The sequence below is a fragment of the Hyperolius riggenbachi genome, chromosome 1 (assembly GCF_040937935.1).
Source record: "Hyperolius riggenbachi isolate aHypRig1 chromosome 1, aHypRig1.pri, whole genome shotgun sequence".
Lineage (NCBI taxonomy): Eukaryota > Metazoa > Chordata > Amphibia > Anura > Hyperoliidae > Hyperolius > Hyperolius riggenbachi.
Genome location: NC_090646.1, coordinates 262,874,747 through 262,897,417, shown reverse-complemented (window position 1 = coordinate 262,897,417; position 22,671 = coordinate 262,874,747). Strand labels below are relative to the sequence as shown.

Below are 22,671 nucleotides of genomic sequence, written 5' to 3'. Positions count from 1 at the left end.
GTCCGCTCTGCTCCGTCATCCCCCATACCTCCCAACTTTTTGAGATAACGAATATGGACACGTAAGACACAGCCCTGCCACACCCCTAATCACGCCCCTAGTCATGGATACCGTGAATTCATATGCAAAAGTTGTCATTTTATTATTTAACCACTTTCACCTCCTGGACGTAGTAGCTACGTCCAGGAGGCCATGTGCGCTCCCGCGGCCAATCGCGCGCGTGCACACGCGCTCCCGGCCGTGGATCGTTAGCCCAGGAATCAATGAATCGGGCAATGGTGCCCGATCACTGATTCCTGTCCCCCGCAGAAAAAGTGACAGCTTCTCTCGGAAGCCTTGCTTTTTCTGCCTCCTACGTCCCCCTATGTCCCTCTAAGCGTACATGTTACGCTTAGAGTGACATCATGTAAACAAACTCATGGCTGCCATCTTGTGGTCAAAAAGTAAAACTACATCTACATTAAAAAAAATAAAATAAACATATATCTATATACATTAAAAAAAAATTACTATTTACATCCCACCCTCCTAAAAATACCCAAATAAAATGTTTAATAAAAAAAAAAATTACAATTAAAAAAACACATAAATATTTACCTAAGGGTCTAAACTTTTTAAATATCTATGTAAAGTTGAAATATTTCTTTTTTTTATTATTATTATAAGCTTGTAAATAGTGATGAATGCAAAACGGAAAAAATGCACTTTTATTTCCAAATAAAATATTGTCGCCATACTTTGTAATAGGGACATACTTTAAATGGTGTAATAACCGGGACAAACTGGCAAATACAATACGTGGGTTTTAATTATGGAGGCATGTATTATTTTAAAACTATAATAGCAGAAAACTGAGAAATAATGAATTTTTTCAGTTTTTTTCTTATTCTTACTGTTAAAATGCATTTACAGTAAGGTAGCTCTTAGCAAAATGTACCACCCAAAGAAAGCCTAATTGGTGGCGGAAAAAAGAAGATATAGATCAGCTCATTGTAATAAGTAGTGATATAGGCGAATGAAAGGGAGGTGAACATTGCTCGGATGCATAAAGTGAAAACGACTGAAGGCTGAAGTGGTTAAACGACAGAGGACCTTTTTGTCACCACTACTTTTCCTTCATATTAACATCAGAAAATAAAAAAAAATATCAGTTTAAAAGATGAGAATAATGTTAAGTCTTAATTAAATACATTTTTCAGTAAAAAAAAAAAAAACATGAACTAAAATGGAGGTCAGTACCCATTCATTGTAAACAGTGAGCGTGCTAGGCCAAAGCATAGATACAATTATATAGTAAAAAAGAAGCCTGTACAGAGCACTACTCACTAGTACTAAAAAAGTAATAAACAGCTTTAGCCATGTACTAAGATGAGAACACATGTACAGTATTAATATAAGTGAAAATGATAATAAAATACCCCATAAAAACACACTGCCCAGATCAGAATAATTATACAACGTAAACTGGAACTGGTACCGATAAAACATCCAACTGGGGGATCAGAGATCGATCCTTTGAATTGGTAGTACTCAGGTTCAGTGTATTGCAGCATTCACAGTACATATAAGTGCTGAGTGCAAATAGCAATAAATATGTAATAGTGAACAAAAACAAAATAATTAAAACCCATTAAAAATACAATTGCAAAGTGGAGCAGCTTAGCAATTAGATGAGAGTGTATTCTGTAATAAATCAGGATACCTCACTCAGATTCAGAAGGCATGTCAGTTCAGGAATTTACCCCTCTCCAGGATCACTGCAGAGCTCTCCTCCCCTCCTCCTCTCTGCAGGGCTCCAGGTGTTGGATCGTCGCACTGTGCTGCTTCTGACATATTCAACTGCGAGCTGGTCTGAACAAACAGTGAAGGGACAGGAGGGGCGGAGCTAGAAAACTTCCGTGAACAGCACTGTCTGATCAGCAGGATAAGCCTTTGTGCGTGCAGGGGGACAGCCTTATTAGGAGGATGTTCCCAGAGGGGAGAGAAGACGGCAAGTCAGGATTGCAGAATCAGGGGGCGGGACAGAACACTTAAATTTGGGGCTGTCCCTCAGTGACCTGCGCCCAGAGGCTCCAGCCTCGTGAGCCTTTGTGTCGCCACGGCCCTGTTGGATTTCCAGAAAGTGTGCACTAATTGTTTAAAGGGACACTGTAGGGGGGGGTCAAAGGAAAATGAGTTGAAGTTACCTGGGGCTTCTAATGGTCCCCCACAAACATCCTGTGCCCGCGCAGCCACTCCCCAATGCTCCGGCCCCGCCTCTGGTTCACTTCTGGAATTTCAGACTTTAAAGTCTGAAAACCACTGCACCTGCTTTGCCGTGTCCTCACTCCCGCTGATGGCACCAGGAGCATACTGCACAGGCCCAGTATGGTCTGTGCCTGCGCCGTGCGCTCCTGATGACATCAGGGGAAGTGAGGACATGGCAACGCAGGCGCAGTGGTTTTCAGACTTTAAAGTCTGAAATTCCAGAAGTGAACCGGAGGAGGGGCCGGAGCATCGGTGAGTTGCTGTGTGGGCACAGGATGCCTGCGGGGGACCATTAGAAGCCCCGGTTAAGTTCAACTTATTTTTCCCCGACCCCCCCTACAGTGTCCCTTTAAACAAAATTGCATGAAAGTCTCAGTGGATTTTGAGCAGTGATTAGGGTCATTGTCTTGTTTAAAGATCCAGCCCCGGCGCAGCTTCAGCTTTGTCACTGATTCCTGGCCGTTAATCTCTAGAACCTGCTAATACTGAGTGGAATCTATGCGTCCCTCAACTTTGACAAGATTCCCAGTCCCTGCACTGGCCACACAGCCTCACAGCATGATGGAACCACCACCATAGATTACTGTAGGTAGCAGGTGTTTTTCTTGGAATGCTGTGTTTCCTCCATGCATAATAACACCCCTTGTTATGCCCAAAGAACTCAATTTTAGTTTCAGCATTCCACAGCACCTTATTTCAAAATGAAGCCGGCTTGTCCAAATGTGCTTTAGCATATCTCAAGTGGCTCTGTTTGTGCTGTGGGCGGAGAAAAAGCTTCCTCTGCAGCACTCTCGCATACAGCATCTCCTTGTGTAAACGAGCCGCATGGTTGAACGATGCACAGTGACTCCATATGCAGCAAGATGATGTTGTAGGTCTTTGGAGCTGGTCTGTGGGTTGACTCTGACTGTTCTCACCATTCGTCTCTTCTGTTTATCCAAGATTTTTCTTGGTCTGCCACTTCGACAGCTTTCTATATCTTCCCCTAAACCATGATGGTAAACAATCTTTGTCTTCAGAATCAGATCATTTGAGAGTTGTTTTGAGACCCCCATGTTGCTATTCTTCAGAGAAAATTAAAAGAGGAGGGAAACTTACAATTGATCCCCTGTTCAACCAACCAACCAACCAACCCCGACACTGCCACATAACGTCAGTCCTGCACTCCCTTCACTGGCTACCTATAAAATGGAGTGTCCTATTCAAAATCGGCCCACTGACATTTAAATCACTAAATAATCTGGGCCCTGGATACATGAAAGAAATGTTACAGCTGCGTAGCAATCCCTGCAATCTCAGATCCACAGGTTCTAATAATCTAGTCACACCCAGAGTCCACTTGGAAACTTTTGGTCCCAGAGCCTTCTGTCATGCTTCTCCTATGTTTTGGAACTCCTTACCTCAGCAGATCAGGACAGCTCCATCCCTGGACGTGTTTAAATCCAGACTGAAAACCCACCCGTTCAGTTTGGCATTTGCAGAAAATAACTTTTGTTGTGTGAAAACTTCATCCTACTACCAACTACTGAATCTGAGAGAGCCTAAGCGTTTTGAGTCCTATGGGAGAAAAGCGCTATAGAAATGTTATTGTATTGTATTGTTGTATTGTATTGTATATTATAAATACTCTTTCTCATAATTGGATTCCCCCATGTGTATGAAGGTCAGGGGTCACTAAGCTTACCAAGCCAATTTGAGTTCCAATAATTAGTTCTAAAGGTTTTTGAAGCAATAAAATGATAACAGTGCCCAATTTATGCACCTTCCTAACTGTATTTAGACAATTATTGCACACTTTCTGTAAATCCAATAAACTTCATTTCACTTCTCAAATATCACTGTGTTAGTCTCCTATATGATATATTTAACTGACATTTTTTATCGTAACAACCCCAACGGTTTATACAGGAAAATCATGACAAATAACAAGGTTGCCCAAACTTTCGCATCCCACTGTATATGCAACATTAGCATCTGCTGGAAAACTGTGCCCTGTCATTAACAAAAAAAATCATATTTATACAAGTAAGTAAAAAAGCTAAGACATCTTTTTTCTGGTCAACCTACGTATCTACTTTTGATCTTATGCACCAAGTCTTGGACTTTAATGCTGGGAACACAAAATACAACTTCTGGTTCGATCCAGGGTCGAGTCCTGCGTGAACGCGGTTTTGGAGAGTGGACGTCGTCCACCCTAGCATATATGGAGGGGAGCAGCGCAGTGGAGAGGAGAGTTGTGCAGAGCAGTGGGGAAGGGCGGACGTCTCCCCACACTTCCCTCACCTTGGGGCTCCTCTTTCTGGCTCTCCCCTCCAGAACATTTGCGGCGATGGCTGGCAGCGGGCATCAGTGGGCGGGACTTACCTCCTCCTGTTCTGGCGAGTTGAAGCTGTTCGTGCTGCTAGTCTGGTCTAGTGAAGACCAGAGCAGCGGCATGCACAGCTTTAACTAGCCGGAACAGGAGGAGGTAAATCCCGCCCACTGATGCCCGCTGCCAGCCACCGCCGCAAATTTTCTGGAGGGGAGTGCCAGGAAGAGGAGCCCCAAGGTAAGGGAAGGGGGGGGGGGGGGGAGACGTCCGCCCTTCCCCACTGCTCTGCCCAACGCTCCTCTCCACTGCGCTGCATCCCTCCTGGTGGGGGGACACCTGGCTACCTTTTCTGGGGACATCTATAGACTGGCTATACTGGGGACACCTATACACCTGGCTACATATACTGGGGATACCTATACAGCTGGCTACATTTACTGGGGACACCTATACACCTGGCTACATATACTGGGGACACATATACACCAGGCTATACTGGGGGCACCTATACACCTGGCTACATATACTGGGGACACCTATACACCTGGCTACATATACTGGGGACACCTATACACCTGGCTATACTGGGGGCACCTATACACCTGGCTACATATACTGGGGACACCTATACACCTGGCTATACTGGGGGCACCTATACACCTGGCTACATATACTGGGGACACCTATACACCTGGCTACATATACTGGGGACACCTATTCATCTGGCTATACTGGGGACACCTGAACACCTGGTTACATATACTGGGGACACCTGGCTATACTGGGGACATCTCTACACCTGGCCACCTATTCTGGGGACAACTATACACATGGCTACTTATACTGGGGACACCTATAGACCAGGCTAGCTATACTGGGGGTACCTATTTTGGAGGAACTGCTGTCAGATCTGTATTTTTGGTGAACTGCTGATGCCAGATTACGTTCTGGCGAGTTGAAGCTGTTCGTGCCGCTAGTCTGGTCTAGTGAAGACCAGAGCAGCGGCACGCACAGCTTTAACTAGCCGGAACAGGAGGAGGTAAATCCCGCCCACTGATGCCCGCTGCCAGCCACCGCCGCAAATTTTCTGGAGGGGAGTGCCAGGAAGAGGAGCCCCAAGGTAAGGGAAGGGGGGGGGGGAGACATCCGCCCTTCCCCACTGCTCTGCCCAACACTCCTCTCCACTGCGCTGCATCCCTCCTGGTGGGGGGACACCTGGCTACCTTTTCTGGGGACGTCTATAGACAGGCTATACTGGGGACACCTATACACCTGGCTACATATACTGGGGACACCTATACAGCTGGCTACATTTACTGGGGACACCTATACACCTGGCTACATATACTGGGGACACATATACACCAGGCTATACTGGGGGCACCTATACACCTGGCTACATATACTGGGGACACCTATACACCTGGCTACATATACTGGGGACACCTATACACCTGGCTATACTGGGGGCACCTATACACCTGGCTACATATACTGGGGACACCTATACACCTGGCTATACTGGGGGCACCTATACACCTGGCTACATATACTGGGGACACCTATACACCTGGCTACATATACTGGGGACACCTATTCATCTGGCTATACTGGGGACACCTGAACACCTGGTTACATATACTGGGGACACCTGGCTATACTGGGGACATCTCTACACCTGGCCACCTATTCTGGGGACAACTATACACATGGCTACTTATACTTTGGACACCTATAGACCTGGCTAGCTATACTGGGGGTACCTATTTTGGAGGAACTGCTGTCAGATCTGTATTTTTGGTGAACTGCTGATGCCAGATTACGTGTATTTTAGGGAACCGCTGCCAGATTGTATATGTTGGGGGACCTCTGCTGCCAGATTACATGTATTTTGGGTGTTACGTGTATTTTGGGTGATCCACTGCCAGGTTTCGCGTATTTTGGGAAACTGCTTCCAGATTATGTGTATGTTGGGGGAACTGCTGCTGCCAGATTGTCTATTTTGGGGGAACCGCTGCCATATTATCTGTATTTTGGAGCAACCTGTGCCAGATTATGTGTAATTTTTGGTGAAATGCTTTCAGATTACATCTACTTTTTGGGGATACACTATGACAGAGCCCAAACTTCATCTGGCAGACCTTTTATACCACGCCTAGGGCCATGTATATTTGGCCCCACCCATGAACACGCCCACGCTATGCTTAACCACGCCCATTTTTTGGCGCAGAGGTTTTTAGTGTGAGACCACTCACCTTTTTTCCCAGGACTAGACCCCTGGTTCGATCGATGGGAATCAAATGATCTGTTTCTGATCTGTTTCTGATCAATAAAGTGAAAGATTTTGCAAAGTTGCTGTATAATCGGAAAATTGATCTCTTTATTGATCGGGAGCAGTTTGGACATGTACATACGATACAACTAGTGGGGTTGGTGGTTGAGGCCGCATCGGGGCCCTTGGGCCGGAGAGGTCCCGAGGGGCCCTCCCTCAACCATTAGCTCTCTATTGGTCCTGTGCTGGTAATAATCACTTCTATAGATGCTTTAAATAGTAGTAATCATTAAAAATCTGTCCCCTTTCTCTTCTTGCACCTCTGACACTGTGGAAATCCTTGGCAGGTTTTGGTGCACCGTATCAATTTTTATTAATATAGTGCTTTGGGGGTCCCATGTAAGCCTTGCACCGGGGCCCATAGCTCCTTAGCTACGCCACTGGATACAACTTCCCATCAGATTACCCATCAATCGGAAGGGAAATTGCATTGTGTGTTCCCAGCATTAAGGACACCTGAAGTGAGAGTGATATGGAGCCTGGCTGCCACATTTATTTCCTCTTAAATTCGAGATTGTCACCATAAAAATCAAATTTCAACAGAAACTGGTCTGAGTCTCTTGATTAATAAAGATGCTAATCCTGTATTCCAAACTTCAAAAAAAAATGTCTGCAGTTATGGTTTGGAGTTATCACATTCATTTTTGGTACTGGCTCTTTAAATCGCCATCGCCAAAAAGTTGCATGCTGGGGGCTCTTTATCTATAATGTATTCCTCCTCTCCCCCTCCTTCTAACGCCCTCCTTGTGCTGGATTGGTTGTGCTGCTTGCCTGTAATAAGCACTCTGCACAGTGATGTAAACATCACGCTCCAGACCCGTTCTGCTTGTGGAAGGCTGGGTAGCGAGCGAGCAGGGAAGAGGTGAACTGTCTGCATACAGCCACAGACAGTGCGGGCTCATCTTGCAGCGGCCTCCCTCCTTCTAGGCTTGTGAATGTGAGGCTGCTGCAGCGAGGCCAGTCACCTTCAGAGCTCTCCTCTCATTTCCTCCTCGGGCAGGCGGCGACAGTGGTCCTCTGCATTCCGGAGAGCATCTGTCAGTGGTCAGCAGCGTACTTTTACAAATCAAATCAAAGATAGCTTTATTGTAGAGTGACCAGACGTCCCGGATTGCCCGGGACACGTCCCGGATTCGGGGTCCGCTGTCCCAGGCTTAATGAGGTCCCGGGAAACGTCCCGCTTTCAGCAGCGGGACGTCCCGGCCTCGGGACTCTGGCCACTCTCTCCTCAATGAACTGGCAGCGGCGTCTATAGACGCCGTGCCAGTTCATTGCCCGCAGCCCCGCTCCAGCCTCCTCTTCCGGTGTCTGTTTCCGACACCGGCAGGCGAGCAGGGCTACGGCAAGATGGCTGCCGAAGCCCTGTACTGGAGACCTATTTGTGTCACTAGTACAGGGCTTCGGGCGCCATCTTGCCGTAGCCCTGTCAGCGCGGGAGAGAAGAGCAGGAGGAGGAAGACGGTCCCGGGACGGAGCAGCGCGCCAGAGGCCGGACACTTCTGCCAGGTGAGTAAATGCTTTCTTTTCCAGGTGAAATGTTTGCCCGCATTGTTTCTTTTCCAGGTGAAATGTTTGCCCGCATTGTTTCTTTTCCAGGTGAAATGTTTGCCCGCATTGTTTCTTTTCCAGGTGAAATGTTTGCCCGCATTGTTTCTTTTCCAGGTGAAATGTTTGCCCGCATTGTTTCTTTTCCAGGTGAAATGTTTGCCCGCATTGTTTCTTTTCCAGGTGAAATGTTTGCCCGCATTGTTTCTTTTCCAGGTGAAATGTTATTGTTTGCCCGCATTGTTTCTTTTCTGGCGAAATGTTTGCCTGCAGTGCGTTTCTTTTCTGGCGAAATGTTTGCCCGCAGTGCGTTTCTTTTCTGGCGAAATGTTTGCCGCATTGCGTTTCTTTTCTGGTGAAATGTTTGGCCGCAGTGCGTTTCTTTTCTGGTGAAATGTTTGCCCGCAGTGCGTTTCTTTTCTGGCGAAATGTTTGCCCGCATTGCGTTTCTTTTCTGGTGAAATGTTTGGCCGCAGTGCGTTTCTTTTCTGGTGAAATGTTTGCCCGCAGTGCGTTTCTTTTCTGGTGAAATGTTTGGCCGCAGTGTGTTTCTTTTCTGGTGAAATGTTTGCCCGCAGTGCGTTTATTTTGTACTGACATGTTGCCCGCATTGCGTTTATTTTGTACTGACATGTTTGCCCGCATTGCATTTATTTTATACTGACATGTTGCCTATTGCGTTTATTTTCTGGTGTCCGGGGTAACTGTTACTGCATTTATTATTTAATGGTCATAGATGGCTATGTTTGCTGCTTTGTGGTTACGGTATACTATTAGCATCACACAGTTTCTGCACACCCATGATACAAAGTCTCGTTTGTCCACATCATGGCGTAAACACTGCTTTCTTATGCCTCGCTGTTACATCATTACGTTAGCTCCGCCCATACAATGTCATGGCCACGCCCATTTTTTCCGCGCGGCGGCCCCCCTCCCCCAGTCTTCGCCGCTGCGTGCTCCTCACTCCTTCCCACTTTTCGCTGCGGCGCGCGCCGCCCCCCCCCCACGCCCCCCCCCCCCCCGTCCCAGGTTGGATCCACAAAAATATGGTCACTCTATTTATTGGCATGACCAAGATTCATTACAGGTATTGCCAAAGCAAGGGGAAATAGGGGACATGGGAGGGGGTGGGGTAGGGGGACAATGGCTAAGCAGTCTGTGGACATTTTTTAGGTTTACAGTTCCGTTATGCTCCTCTCAGTCTGTGGCATGCTGTTACACTTTACAAAGCAGAGGTGGTGTGAGGGAGGAGGAGGGGGGCTCTGGGCTCACATTCCTAACTGTTAGCCAGGGGGGTGACTTTGCTTTCAATCGGAGGAGGAGGTGAAATACGAGTGGTATGTGTGTGTATAATTTGGTACCTTCCCAGGATTTATTTATGCTGAACTAAACTCTCTTACTCTAATTAGGCCGTTTCCACTTGGGCGTTGCAAGTCCTGTGCAGAAAAAGCATGTGCGATTTTGCATGCGGATGCGTTTTTCCATGCGTTTTCTATGCGATTTTGCATGCGTTTTGTGGCCAAGTGTTTTTAACCATGTCAATGCTGGTGTGCTTTTTACATTGTTTTTACGCAAAAATGCATGCGAAAACACATAGAAAAATGCATGGCAAAAACGCATGCGTTTTTTTCCTATTAATTACATTGTATGAAATTCGCAATTCTGAGGGCTCTGCCATGCAGATTTTTTCTGCACAGAAAAACGGCAAGAAATCCTGACAAGTGGAAACAGTCCCATCCACTTGTATTGGTTAAGCGAATCTGCATGCAGAAAATGCATGCAGATTCGCTCTAGTGGAAACAGGCCCTTACATAAATATACTGTCGCTGCCTGAAAAAAAAACTCTCTCCATATATATATATATATATATATATATATATATATATACACATATATATATATATTCGGCCCCCCCTTTGATCTGAGTCCAGTCAGTTGCCTGTAGACATTGCCTGATGAGTGCTAATGACTAAATAGAGTGCACCTGTGAGTAATCTAATGTCAGTACAAATACAGCTGCTCTGTGAGGGCCTCAGAGGTTGTCTAAGAGAATATTGGGAGCAACAACACCGTGAAGTCCAAAGAACACACCAGACAGGTCAGGGATCAAGTTATTGAGAAATGTAAAGCAGGCTTAGGCTACAAAAAGATTTCCAAAGCCTTGAACATCCCAAGGAGCACTGTTTAAGCGATCATTCAGAAATGGAAGGAGTATGGCACAACTGTACACCTACCAAAACAAGGCCATCCACCTAAACTCACAGGCCGAACAAGGAGAGCGCTGATCAGAAATGCAGTTAAGAGGCCCATGGCGACTCTGGACGAGCTGCAGAGATCTACAGCTCAGGTGGGAGACTCTGTCCATAGGACAACTATTAGTCATGCACTGTACAACGTTGGCCTTTATGGAAGAGTGGCAAGAAGAAAGGCATTGTTAACAGAAAGCATAAGAAGTCCCGTTTGCAGTTTGCCACAAGCCATGTGGGGGACACAGCAACCATGTGGAAGAAGGTGCTCTGGTCAGATGAGACCAAAATGGAACTTTTTGGCCAAAATGCAAAACGCTATGTGTGGCAGAAAACTAACACTGCACATCAATCTGAACACACCATCCCCACTGTCAAATATGGTGGTGGCAGCATCATACTCAGGGGGTGCATCTCTTCAGCAGGGACAGGGAAGCTGGTCAGAGTTGATGGGAAGATGGATGGAGCCAAATACAGGGCAAACTTGGAAGAAAACCTCTTGGAGACTGCAAAAGACTTGAGACTGGGGCGGAGGTTCACCTTCCAGCAGGACAATGACCCTAAACATAAAGCCAGGGCAACAATGGAATGGTTTAAAACAAAACATAGCTATGTGTTAGAATGCCCAGTTAAAGCCCAGATCTAAATCCAATCGAGAATCTGTGGCAAGATCTGAAAACTGCTGTTCACAAACGCTGTCCATCTAATCTGACTGAGCTGGAGCTGTTTTGCAAAGAAGAATGGGCAAGGATTTCAGTCTCTAGATGTGCAAAGCTGGTAGAGACATACCCTAAAAGACTGGCAGCTGTAATTGCAGCAAAAGGTGGTTCTACAAAGTACTGACTCAGGGGGCCGAATAATTACGCACACCCCACTTTCCAGTTATTTATTTGTAAAAAATGTTTGGAATGATGTATGATTTTCGATCCACTTCTCACATGTACACCACTTTGTATTGGTCTTTCACGTGGAATTCCAATAAAATTGATGCATATTTGTGGCAGTAATGTGACAAAATGTGGAAAACTTCATAGGGGCCGAATACTTTTGCAACCCACTGTATATATACACAGGATTTATTTATGCTGTGGCTGCCTGAACTAAACACTGATTAGTTTAGTTCAGGCAGCCACGGCATAAATAAATCCTGTGTATATGACAGTTGCACTTCCTAGTATAGACCTCAGTGGGAGTGTCTGAAGACTCTGGGAGGAGGGCGGTAACGAATACACAATGAGCAAGGGAGGGAGGGATAGCAAGAGTGGGGGCGGAAATGTTAGGATCAGCTTCATTGAAAGCTAAACAAGATGGTCACTGCCTAGAATAGGATTCTCTGCTTTTCCTTTATAAAATTCACAGGAATCATAACATGGACAGTTCAATACATATGTTATGTAAGTAAAAGTAATATTTATCTTACACACCTGAAACAAGCATGCAGCTAATCCAGTCAAACTTCAGTCAGAAATACCTGATTTGCATGCTTGTTCAGGGTCTATGGCTAAAAGTATTAGAGGCAGAGGATCAGCAGGCAGCTAGGCATGTGTGAAGATATGTTTCTGATAATTTCAGAGGGAAATGTAAGTATTAGAGGGAAGGGATGAGGAACACATTCAGGCAAGAAGAATTGTTTTAAAAGCAATAAAGATGGCCTTCTCTCTCCACCCCCTGTAGATTTCCTGTAACACAAGGGTATTTAGCAATGAGGTATATGATAAAGATGGGATGAAGTGCAGGTAAGATTAGTCCAGGTTTTCTTTCAAGAGGAACTTTAGTGAAAAGGGGAAAAATAAATAATTACATTGCAAAGTAAGAACTTAAAAAATAGACATAAAGAAACGATTGATATTCACCATCTAATTTGTTCATATTGTTTGATCCACAATTAGCCTGCATGTAATCATCTTTACTACTGGCAGACGAGAAAAAAAACAACAGACTGCACCAACTGGCATAACCTATAGCCACACCCCCTAAGAATGTGATAGGTTAAAAGGTTGTTATATATATATACACAGGGCCGGGCCGAGGCATAGGCTGGAGAGGCTCCAGCCTCAGGGCGCAGTGTAGGAGGGGGCGCACAATTCATTCAGCTGTCATTCCTAATTGTGTATGAAGCAGAAAGAAATAAGAAAAGGGGACACATAGCAGTGACTGCAAGCCAGATAACTAGATATTAAGGAGCTGGGGGGGGGTTGTGGGCCCTGTGGCCCTCTTAGTCTAATAGCAATCAGTGTGTGACGGCTGGGGTGGGAGGGATGGAGGGGCGCACTTTGGTGTCTCAGCCTTGGGTGCTGGAGGACCTTGTCCCTGCTCTGTATATACATAAGCACAGATGGAGATACTGGTTGCTTGGTAGTTTGAAACAGCTGTTATTTCCCACAATGCAACACGACTCACAGACAGGAAACTTCCAGGACCAATATCCTGACATCAGCAAATAAAAGCCATACGACCCACCTGATGACTGATTCGAGAAAGGTAAAGATTTCTCAAGAGAAGGGGGTATCAGCTATACTAGATTGTATTAGCAGACACCTTTAGGATTGTGCCAATCAAATGCGCATCCTTCCATTAATGATTGGTCCAATGCCAAGTTACATTCAATTTTCATGCAAGCCAGAATCATTAGTATCCCATTGAACAGCTCTGCTGCAGATTTATTACTGTACATTGTACCTCACGCTTCCTTACTCAGTAAACCCAAACAAAGAAAAGATTCACAGAGATTGGCATGGAAGAGATGAGTTGTAAAAGAGTGACTAAACACAAAAGAAGTTACCGTGTAGAAATTTCAGTCCAATGGACTGAGAATAAAATAGCAAACGGTTTGCTTACCTTATCAGTCATACATTCGATCACATCATGATTACAACAGTCTTCAGTCACATGTACGAATTCCAGAGTCAGTTTGCTAGCATCTTCAAAACTTGCTTTAGGATACTTGTGGGAAACTCTTGACATTGTTCTGATTAGACAGAGAGGAGAGAATGTATGGGTTCCTCTTAAACACAGATGTATCACTACAGAATCACTACAGAAAGTGTGTCCACATGCATTGCAATTTGATTGTCCTATCATTTAATAGGACCCATTTTTTTCAGTCCTTTCTATCCGCACTTTTTAGAAATTATTTAAATGTAAAACTTGCAAAGTAAAAAATGTCCATTCATTTTGATCAATGTACGTATCAAAATAGCGCTACAATTTCAAATGCAGAATCAAGCCTGTAGGACCAACAAAAGTTACTTTGCTCGAAGCTATACAGTTCAAATAGTTCCAATTGGATTGTGTATGCGCCCTTCTGTAGGATATAGCCAATCCTTTCTATAAAAATCACGTATGTAGAAAGCGCTCCACTTCACATATAGATGAATATAGATGTCTTGTCCCCTTTGGGGCCGCACTGGGTGGAGCCACAGGACAACCAGGAACTTGTCTCCAGCACGGGAACGGACGGCGGGACCAGAGTTGAGCGGAGCACCTTCATAGGCCTTACCCGGGAGGCACGGGGGAGAGCCCGTTATATACTCTAAACGCCTGTACTATACCGAAGTTTGTGAGTACATTTTTAATGAATAAATTTGTTTACTTTTACGGAATTATGCTATGGTCATACTTATTCCCTCTATGAGGTATATGGGAGCTATACAACCTCTGTGAGGATCACCTGGACTACAGCAACTATCCTCTATATGAACAACGGATTGACAACGCACTAAGGACGCCCGGATGCCAGGGAGAAACATCTGCTGAGCCCAATTGACCAATCTAACAGTGGTCCACCTCAACGGGTGAGTGCGGTCCCAAAGGGGACAAGACATCTATATTCATCTATATGTGAAGTGGAGTGCTTTCTACATACGTGATTTTCATTCATTTTGATGAAATTCCAATGTAGTCAAAAATTTAAGATTAAGGTGATACATGCAGAAAATCAGTTATCCCATTAGATTGCTATGAGAACACTTTACACATGTGTGAATGATCAGGCATCATACATTTCTACCAGATCTAAAGGAAAATCAATCAAAATCACAGAGTATAAGGCCAGCATTATATAGAGTTGTCCTATTATTATAGTACAGTCATACAGTGCTGACATTTACTGTCCCTGCCATAGTCTAGTATCCCTAGTCTAGGGCCAATTTTGAGAGGAAGAAACTTAAAGAGGAACTGTAAGCTCAAAATAATTTATTGCCAGCAGGTAGCCTATACCCAATTTATAGATGAAAACCCAGTATTTTCTGCTAGAAATCCAGCATTTTGCTGGAATTACACCTTTAAGTAGGAAGCCACGCCCCCTCATGAGGCTGCTCCGCGGCTGTATATTCATTAAGCTTGTGCGCACTGCCTTCTGGGTAGTGACATCATGGGTTGCTAAGGGGGAAAAAAAAACAGCAGTCCTCACTGTCATCAAGGTGGGACATGTGCACGAGGCAGAAGAAGTTTATCTTGCAGCCTCCGATGGGATGATTGATCATCCCTCTCTGCCCTGTGAAGCTGCCGCTGCCACTATCAGGTCAGCGACATGTGTTTTAACTCTCCTCATCCCAGCTGGAATCCCTCTCTCGTCAGCTCTTCCTACAGCCTCCGATGATCTTATAGCTCTGCCTGCATGTCATGTGCATTCACCCGACGTGCAGGCAGAGTTAGAAGATCAAAGGCAGAGCTGACGAGAGAGGGATTCCAGCTGGGATGAGGAGAGTTAAACACATGTCGCTGACCTGATAGTGGCAGCGGCAGCTTCACAGGGCAGAGAGGGATGATCAATCATCCCATCGGAGGCTGCAAGATAAACTTCTTCTGCCTCGTGCACATGTCCCACCTTGATGACAGTGAGGACTGCTGTTTTTTTCCCCCCTTAGCAACCTATGATGGCACTACCCAGAAGGCAGTGCGCACAAGCTTAATGAATATACAGTCGCGGAGCAGCCTCATGAGGGGGCGTGGCTTCCTACTTAAAGGTGTAATTCCAGCAAAATGCTGGATTTCTAGCAGAAAATACTGGGTTTTCATCTATAAATTGGGTATAGGCTACCTGCTGGCAATAAATTATTTTGAGCTTACAGTTCCTCTTTAACCTCTCAATATGTTTTTGGAATGTGGGAAGAAACCACCGAATTGCCCAGAGGAAACCATCACATACAGATAGTGTCCTGGCCAAGATTCAAAACTTGGACGCTACAACTGCAAGGCTGCAGTTACTCATGGGCTGAACTTATCCACCATTCCTCTTTGTTTATAATAAATCATTATTGAGAAGGTGTTTTTGAGCAGGATGCAAATAATTTTTTTTCATATGCATCAAATGAACCATTACATAAAAATGATATAAACACTCTCATGCTCCCTCATGGGACCTACAATGTTGTCCATGCTATAACTCTATAAACCACACTGACACTATGTATTAACTACTTGCCGACCGCCCACAGCCGATGGGCGGCGGCAAAGTGGACGCCTTAAGGACCGCAATACGCCGAACGGCGGCGGGTACTTAAGGCTTGGCCGGCCACCGATCACGTCACTGATGACGCGCGCTGCTGCCGGCAATAGGCCCCGCCCACCTTGCACGATACCCCGCCGCCAATTAGCAGCGCCAGCGGGGTTTGAACAGCATGATCGGCCAAAAAGAAAGTGTATAATACACTTTGTTTACATGACAAAGTGTATTATACAGGGCTGCCTCCTCCTCCCCTGCACTCTTCGTCTTGCGACCATCAGAGGAGGAGGCAGCCCTGTAAGTCTGCACAACACCACCCGTTTTTGCACCCACAGACCCCCCGATCGCCCACCCCAGCCCTCAGGACCCCCCCCTGTCCACCCCAACACACTAGTTGTAGCACCCAAGCACCCACCTATAAACCCATCAATCACCCCCTGCCACTATCTGCCGACGCTATCCCCTAGATTAGGTCCCTAACTGCCCCCTAGGGTCCCCTGATCACCCCCCTACCCTCAGATCCCCCAGACCCCCCCCCCCAGACCACCCCCCTGTATACTGTATACTATTGTATACATCTACCTTACCCACTGATCATCTTTCTATCACCTGTCTGTCACCTGTCTGTCAGAGCAGACCCTAACCTGTCCCTTAGGGGCACCTGATCACCCACCCAGACCCTCAGATTGCCCTCAGACCCCCCCTCCTGATAACCTCCCCAGTGCATTGTTTACATCTATTCACCCCTGAAATCCCTCACTGATCTCCCATCGTCACCCCCTGTGTCTGCCACCCATCAGATCAGGACCCAGTCTGCCCCGTGCAGGCACCTAATCAACCCCCCTCACCCTCAGATCGCCCTCAGACAAAATCACCTACCCAGTGCATTGTATTTGATTGTGCTGTAATTGTATTTGATTGTGCTGACATTGTATTTGATTGTGCTGACATTGTATTTGATTGTGCTGACATCGTATTTGATTGTGCTGACATTGTATTTGATTGTCCCGTGATCGGCTTTGATTGTCCCGTGATCGGCTTTTATTGTCCCGTGAGCGGCTTTTATTGTCCCGTGATTGGCTTTGATTGCCCTGTGATTGCCCTATTATTGCCCTGTGATTGCCCTGTGATTGGCCTGTGATTGGCCTGTGATTGGCTTTGATTGTCCCGTGATTGGCTTTGATTGTCCCATGATCGGCTTTGATTGTCTAGTAATTGGCTTTGATTGCCCTGTGATTGGCTGTGATTGCCCTGTGATTGGCTGTGATTGCCCTGTGATTGGCCTGTGATTGCCCTGTGATTGGCCTGTGATTGCCCTGTGATTGGCCTGTGATTGTCTTTGATTGGACTGTGATTGGCTTTGATTGTCCCGTGATTGGCTTTGATTGGCCCGCGATTGCCCTGTGATTGGCTTTGTTTTCTTGTGATTGGCTTTGATTGTCCTGTGATTGTTTCTGATTGCCTCTGATTCCCCACTCGCCACCACCCCCCTGTCACTATCCTAGTGATCTAAAAACAGTGATCAGGGAAAACTGTCACTTTTTTAGTATCGCTAGTGTTAGCAGTTAGGCCAGATAGCTAGGCCCCTTTGTTAGTGTCAGTTAGTGCTCAGCCCACTGCACCACAGTCACTAATTAGCATCATCACTGTCGCTAATCAACATTGTTACTATATAGTATCTGTAAGTGATCATTACTGATCGCAATCAGATCTATTAGGGTCACTAGGATCCACTAAAAAACGCAGTGTTTGCCCGATCAGGCCTGATCGTTTGCCTGCACTTGCGTTCAGCAGTGACAGTTTTTTTTTTCTGATCACTGCAAAAAACACTGTACACTAGCTGTGGCACTGTAAACATCAGTTTTGATTTTTTTTTATCAAAACTCAGTGACAACAGCTTTCTACCTCTCAATACTCCCTTTCGCTAGGTAGGTGCTCTATTTCCTGGGTAGTCTCAGAGGAATACCCCCTAAATTTAGCAGTCCACCATGGCAAGAAAGGGGTATTCCGATAATGAGGTGTTCAGGTACATGGCCCAGTCGGATGAGGATGATTGGGACGAACCATTCGACGAATCATCTGGGTCAGAGTTTGAACCTGAATTGAGCAGTGGCTCACTGACCGATAGCGATGACGAGGTTGAGGTCCCGGCTAGAGCCAGGCGTACCACACCCCATGTCGTTGGACCGCAGGTGGTGCAAGATCAGCCTCAAGGGCAGCAGAGTGGTGTTAGTGCTGAAAGAAAATCGAAAATGTTGCGCTCCTGTCCTGAAGAAATCAGACTCTCCAAAAGATTCTTTTGCACCTTGGTCTTTATGCACGGAGCCGCTCCACATGTGTTGGACAGGGGTGAATTATTCTAGGAAAAAAGGAGCGCTCTATCGTGCATTATCCAAGGGTATGTTTATTTGCAATAAAAGATATACTCACAAGATGTAAATGGTCAAATCACTCATCAGCGGTACAGTCCACCGCTACACTCTCGGGTAGATAGGCATCAACGCGCTGTGGCTGGCAGCGCGTTCTCCGATATTCGGGGAAGCCGTCTCGCTGTGGGAGTGGGCGTGGCTGTGGATTTAGCGTGCGTATGGCGTCATTACGCGTTTCGGCGCTCTGTGCCTTCATCAGATGACGCCCATACGCACTAGACGCTAGCTATGTACGCTCCTGCAGCCGTAGTCATAGCTCGACTACGGCTGCAGGAGCGTACATAGCTAGCGTCTAGTGCGTATGGGCGTCATCTGACGAAGGCGCAGAGCGCCGAAATGCGTAATGACGCCATACGCACGCTAAATCCACAGCCACGCCCACTCCCACAGCGAGACGGCTTCCCTGAATATCAGAGAACGCGCTGCCGGCCATAGCGCGTTGATGCCTATCTGCCCAAGAGTGTAGCGGTGGACTGTACCGCTGATGAGCGATTTGACCATTTACATCTTGTGAGTAAATCTTTTATTTCGAATAAACATACCCTTGGATAATGCACGATAGAGCGCTCCTGGTGTTAGTGCTGGTCTGAGATTTCATGGTGGGGCAGGCACCAGCAGCACAACATCTCCTAGACCTAGCACCAGTACTTCCTTAGACCCTGGTGAAGTGGCTAGCACTAGCATGGAAATTGAAACTGGTTCGGTGGCACATGCAGTAAGATCCCAGTCGCAGCCACCAAGAAGACGGGCCCGTACTACCCCTAGTTTACCAGAGGTGCTGGCAAATCCAAATTGGCAATCTCCTGATACCGCCGTACCCGTACTGCCCCCTTTCACCGCCCAGTCTGGACTCCAGGTGGAGACAGATAATCTAGGATCGGTCCTAGACTTTTTTTATCTGTTCATCACCCAGGATCTCTTAGACCTAGTCGTGGCAGAGACCAACCGTAAAGCCACACAATTTTCTAACCGCCAATCCGGATGTCTTCCTTGCCCAGCCTTTCCGGTGGAAACCAGTCCAAGTTTCCGCAATTAAAATTTTTTTGGGCCTTCTCTTACACATGGGACTAATCAAACAGAATGTGTTGCGGTCTTATTGGTCTACAGACCCAGCACAACACGTTCCCTTGTACTCTGCTGCCATGTCCTGGACACGATTTGAGAACAGTAGTAAAGGGGGGCAGGGAAATTGGGGGAAGGGGACCACGATCCCAATATTTATTAATTTGCCGGTATTTTTAACCTGACCCACACTCTTGTATATATAACAAACCACTACGTGACAAAGGTCATGCAAAAATAGAAAAAGGATTGTTTATTAGCCGCAGGCAAAGTTTAAAATTGTGCAATAGTTCACAGTATTAAAAACAACAGCAGCGCTGTTGTACAATTACCACCACACGTCATGGTGACCAGACATCCATCTCCCCCAGACATCCATATATGTAAGAGGCCATCCTAAACTGATTTGAGAACATCCTGCGCTTCCTGCACTTCAATGATGACGAAACCTGTCATCAATGTGACCACCCTCCTTTGACCGACTCCACAAAATTCGGCCCCTCATAGACCACCTGTCCTCCAAATTTGCAGATGCTTATACCCCTGAACAGCAAATCTGCGTAGACGAGTCCCTCATACATTTTACCGGGCGCAGGGCCGGATTTCTGGAAAGGCCAGAAAGGCCACGGCCTAGGGCGATAAAATTAGATAAGATAAGAAGGGCGGCATGACTTGGAGAGAGAAGAGGTCATATGTCAAAGTAAATCATCTCTTCTGGTCCCGCAGCGCAGCCATCCAGCGCCCTGCTCTGCACTAATAGCTGAATTCCAGAGTTCCCCAATCCCTGCATCTCTCTCTCACTTCCTGATGTGTTAAAACAATCAGGATCAATCATAACGGTCACCTGATAATCCATTCCTTTCTATGATAGACTTACAGATCGATGTGAGAAATACCAGAGATTTACATTACAAAGCAGATAGAACTAAGTTCCGCTGAGTTTTAATGCAGGCATTCCCAAACATCAGAGAGCTCTGCAGTTTCTTCTTCACCTCTTTTACAGCTTTGACACTGACCCCAGCAGTTGTTAATTTATCTAATCCTAATTTATGACGGTCTTTCTTTTTTTTTTCCTAGCTAGCAGTGGTCGCTTCTCTTCCTTAACTCTTTCCTGGCTCATTTTCTGTCCTCCTACCATCTATGAGACTGCAGGATAAAAAATGCTGTTTTCTTCCCTTTCATTTTAAATACACCTGAGCAGTGGTGCTCATCCAATATTTGGGTATCCGAACTACCCAGATAATCTGAACTTTTTCCACTATCCGTACTTTGAATAGCAATTTCGGATATTTTTTTAAATCAGAATAGCACTGTCCGAGCAAACTCGGATTTCCAATCTGAGAGAGAGAGAGGGATTTTAAGTCCCCACATCATTAAAAAAAACATGATGCTACATGCCTCATTTACCCTAAAAAACGTTTTAAAGGCAATTTAAATAAGCCTTCTGCAGACTTTGTTCCCGTATACTGCCAATATGTTAGAGAGCACACCACCATATGTACATTCAGCATTCAAAAGAGATGCATAGATTTTTCAGCAAATATAAATAAATGTCATTCAGATGCTTTAAAGTGGAGCTGAACTCTTGCACAGGACAGAAGGAAAACAGAGAACTGTACCATGTATGTATTACGAGAGCCTGTCTAATTCCCCCTCCTCTGTGTCACAAGTTGTAATTTGATCTCTACACTGTCACCCGACTGCCACAACAGCTAAGCTCATTTGAAAGCACAGGATGTTAAAAATATGTCTGCATCCATAAAAGCAGGAAGTAGACACACTGCAGATTTATTGCAGGATTTGTATCAGCTGTAACAAAAATGTTTTTATTGAAAGGTTATGTTGTTGCGTATCTTTTAGAGCAGAGAGGAAGTTCTGAGTTCAGGTCCACTGTAATTACAACAGAACATCCAAAGTGGGTCTTGACAGGATGTTTGCTGCTTACCTGTTCTCTGTTTTGGATGGGCTTCTCTCAATTGCTCTGCCCTGCCACCTGTTTGTGGCTCCGACTGCAGCCAGTCGCACAGAGGACAAAGAAGCAGCGCATGCTCTGGCCACTCGCGCTCCCTGCCACCTGTCTGTGGCTCTGACTGCAGCCAGTCCCACAGAGGACAAAGAAGCAGCGCATGCTCTGGCCACTCGCGCTCCCTGCCACCTGTTTGTGGATCTGACTGCAGCCAGTCGCACAGAGGACAAAGAAGCAGTGCATGCTCTGGCCACTCGCGCTCCCTGTAATTTCTCGCTCCTGCCCAGATGTGCACAGCAACCGAGGCCGGTACAGTGTCATGCATTCTTGACAAGTACCGGTCATACATCAGCGTCATTTCTCAAGTATGCATGCCCAGAACACTATCGGCTGCTGTGCACATTCGGGCAGGAGCGCAAATTACAGGAATTATTTGTTGAATGGGAGGCAGAGCAGCACAACTGAGATGAGCCCATTCAAACCAATGATTAGGGGGGGCGCTTGGTGACAGCAGGCCTAGGGCACTGGAAAGTACAAATCCGGCCCTGACCGGGCGCCTTGGCATCAAACAGTACATCCCAAGCAAGCGCGACCGGTATGGGGTGAAACTGTATAAGCTCTGTGAAAGGGCCACAGGCTATACATCTTATTTTAGGGTCTATGAGGGAAAAGACTCCAAATTGGAGCTGGTCGGATGCCCTGACTACCTGGGTAGCAGTGGAAAGGTTGTGTGGGACTTGGCGTCACCCTTGTTCCAGAAGGGGTACCATCTTTATGTGGACAATTACTACTCAAGTGTGGCCCTCTATCAGCACTTAAAAATAGAACAAATCCAGTGGCGTAGCTACAAACCTCTGGGCCCCGATGCGGAATCTGGATGTGGGCCCCCCCCACGGCAACATCAGCCCCCCTCCCCCGGCAACACCCGACGCACACACATATCCGAATCCCTATAGCCAGCTATAGGTCCCCCCAGTATAGGTAGCCAGGCATAGGTAAGCCAGTATAGTTGCCCCCGGTATAGGTTAGCCAGGTAGGTGTCTCCAGCATAGGTAGCCAGTATAGTTGCCCCCAGTATAGGTTAGAT

The 22,671-nt window shown here is 46.2% G+C and overlaps 1 protein-coding gene across 3 annotated transcripts in view; it reads right to left on the bottom strand.

The window, feature by feature from the left end:
- Window positions 1-22,671, bottom strand: part of LOC137504853 (albumin-like) — a 177,522-nt gene that overhangs the window by 77,054 nt on the left and 77,797 nt on the right. For all 3 annotated transcript variants that reach the window (XM_068233447.1, XM_068233462.1, XM_068233455.1), the window contains exon 7: window positions 13,520-13,649. In XM_068233447.1, the coding sequence (XP_068089548.1) occupies window positions 13,520-13,649 (130 nt within the window). The remainder of the gene's footprint in view (window positions 1-13,519; window positions 13,650-22,671) is intronic.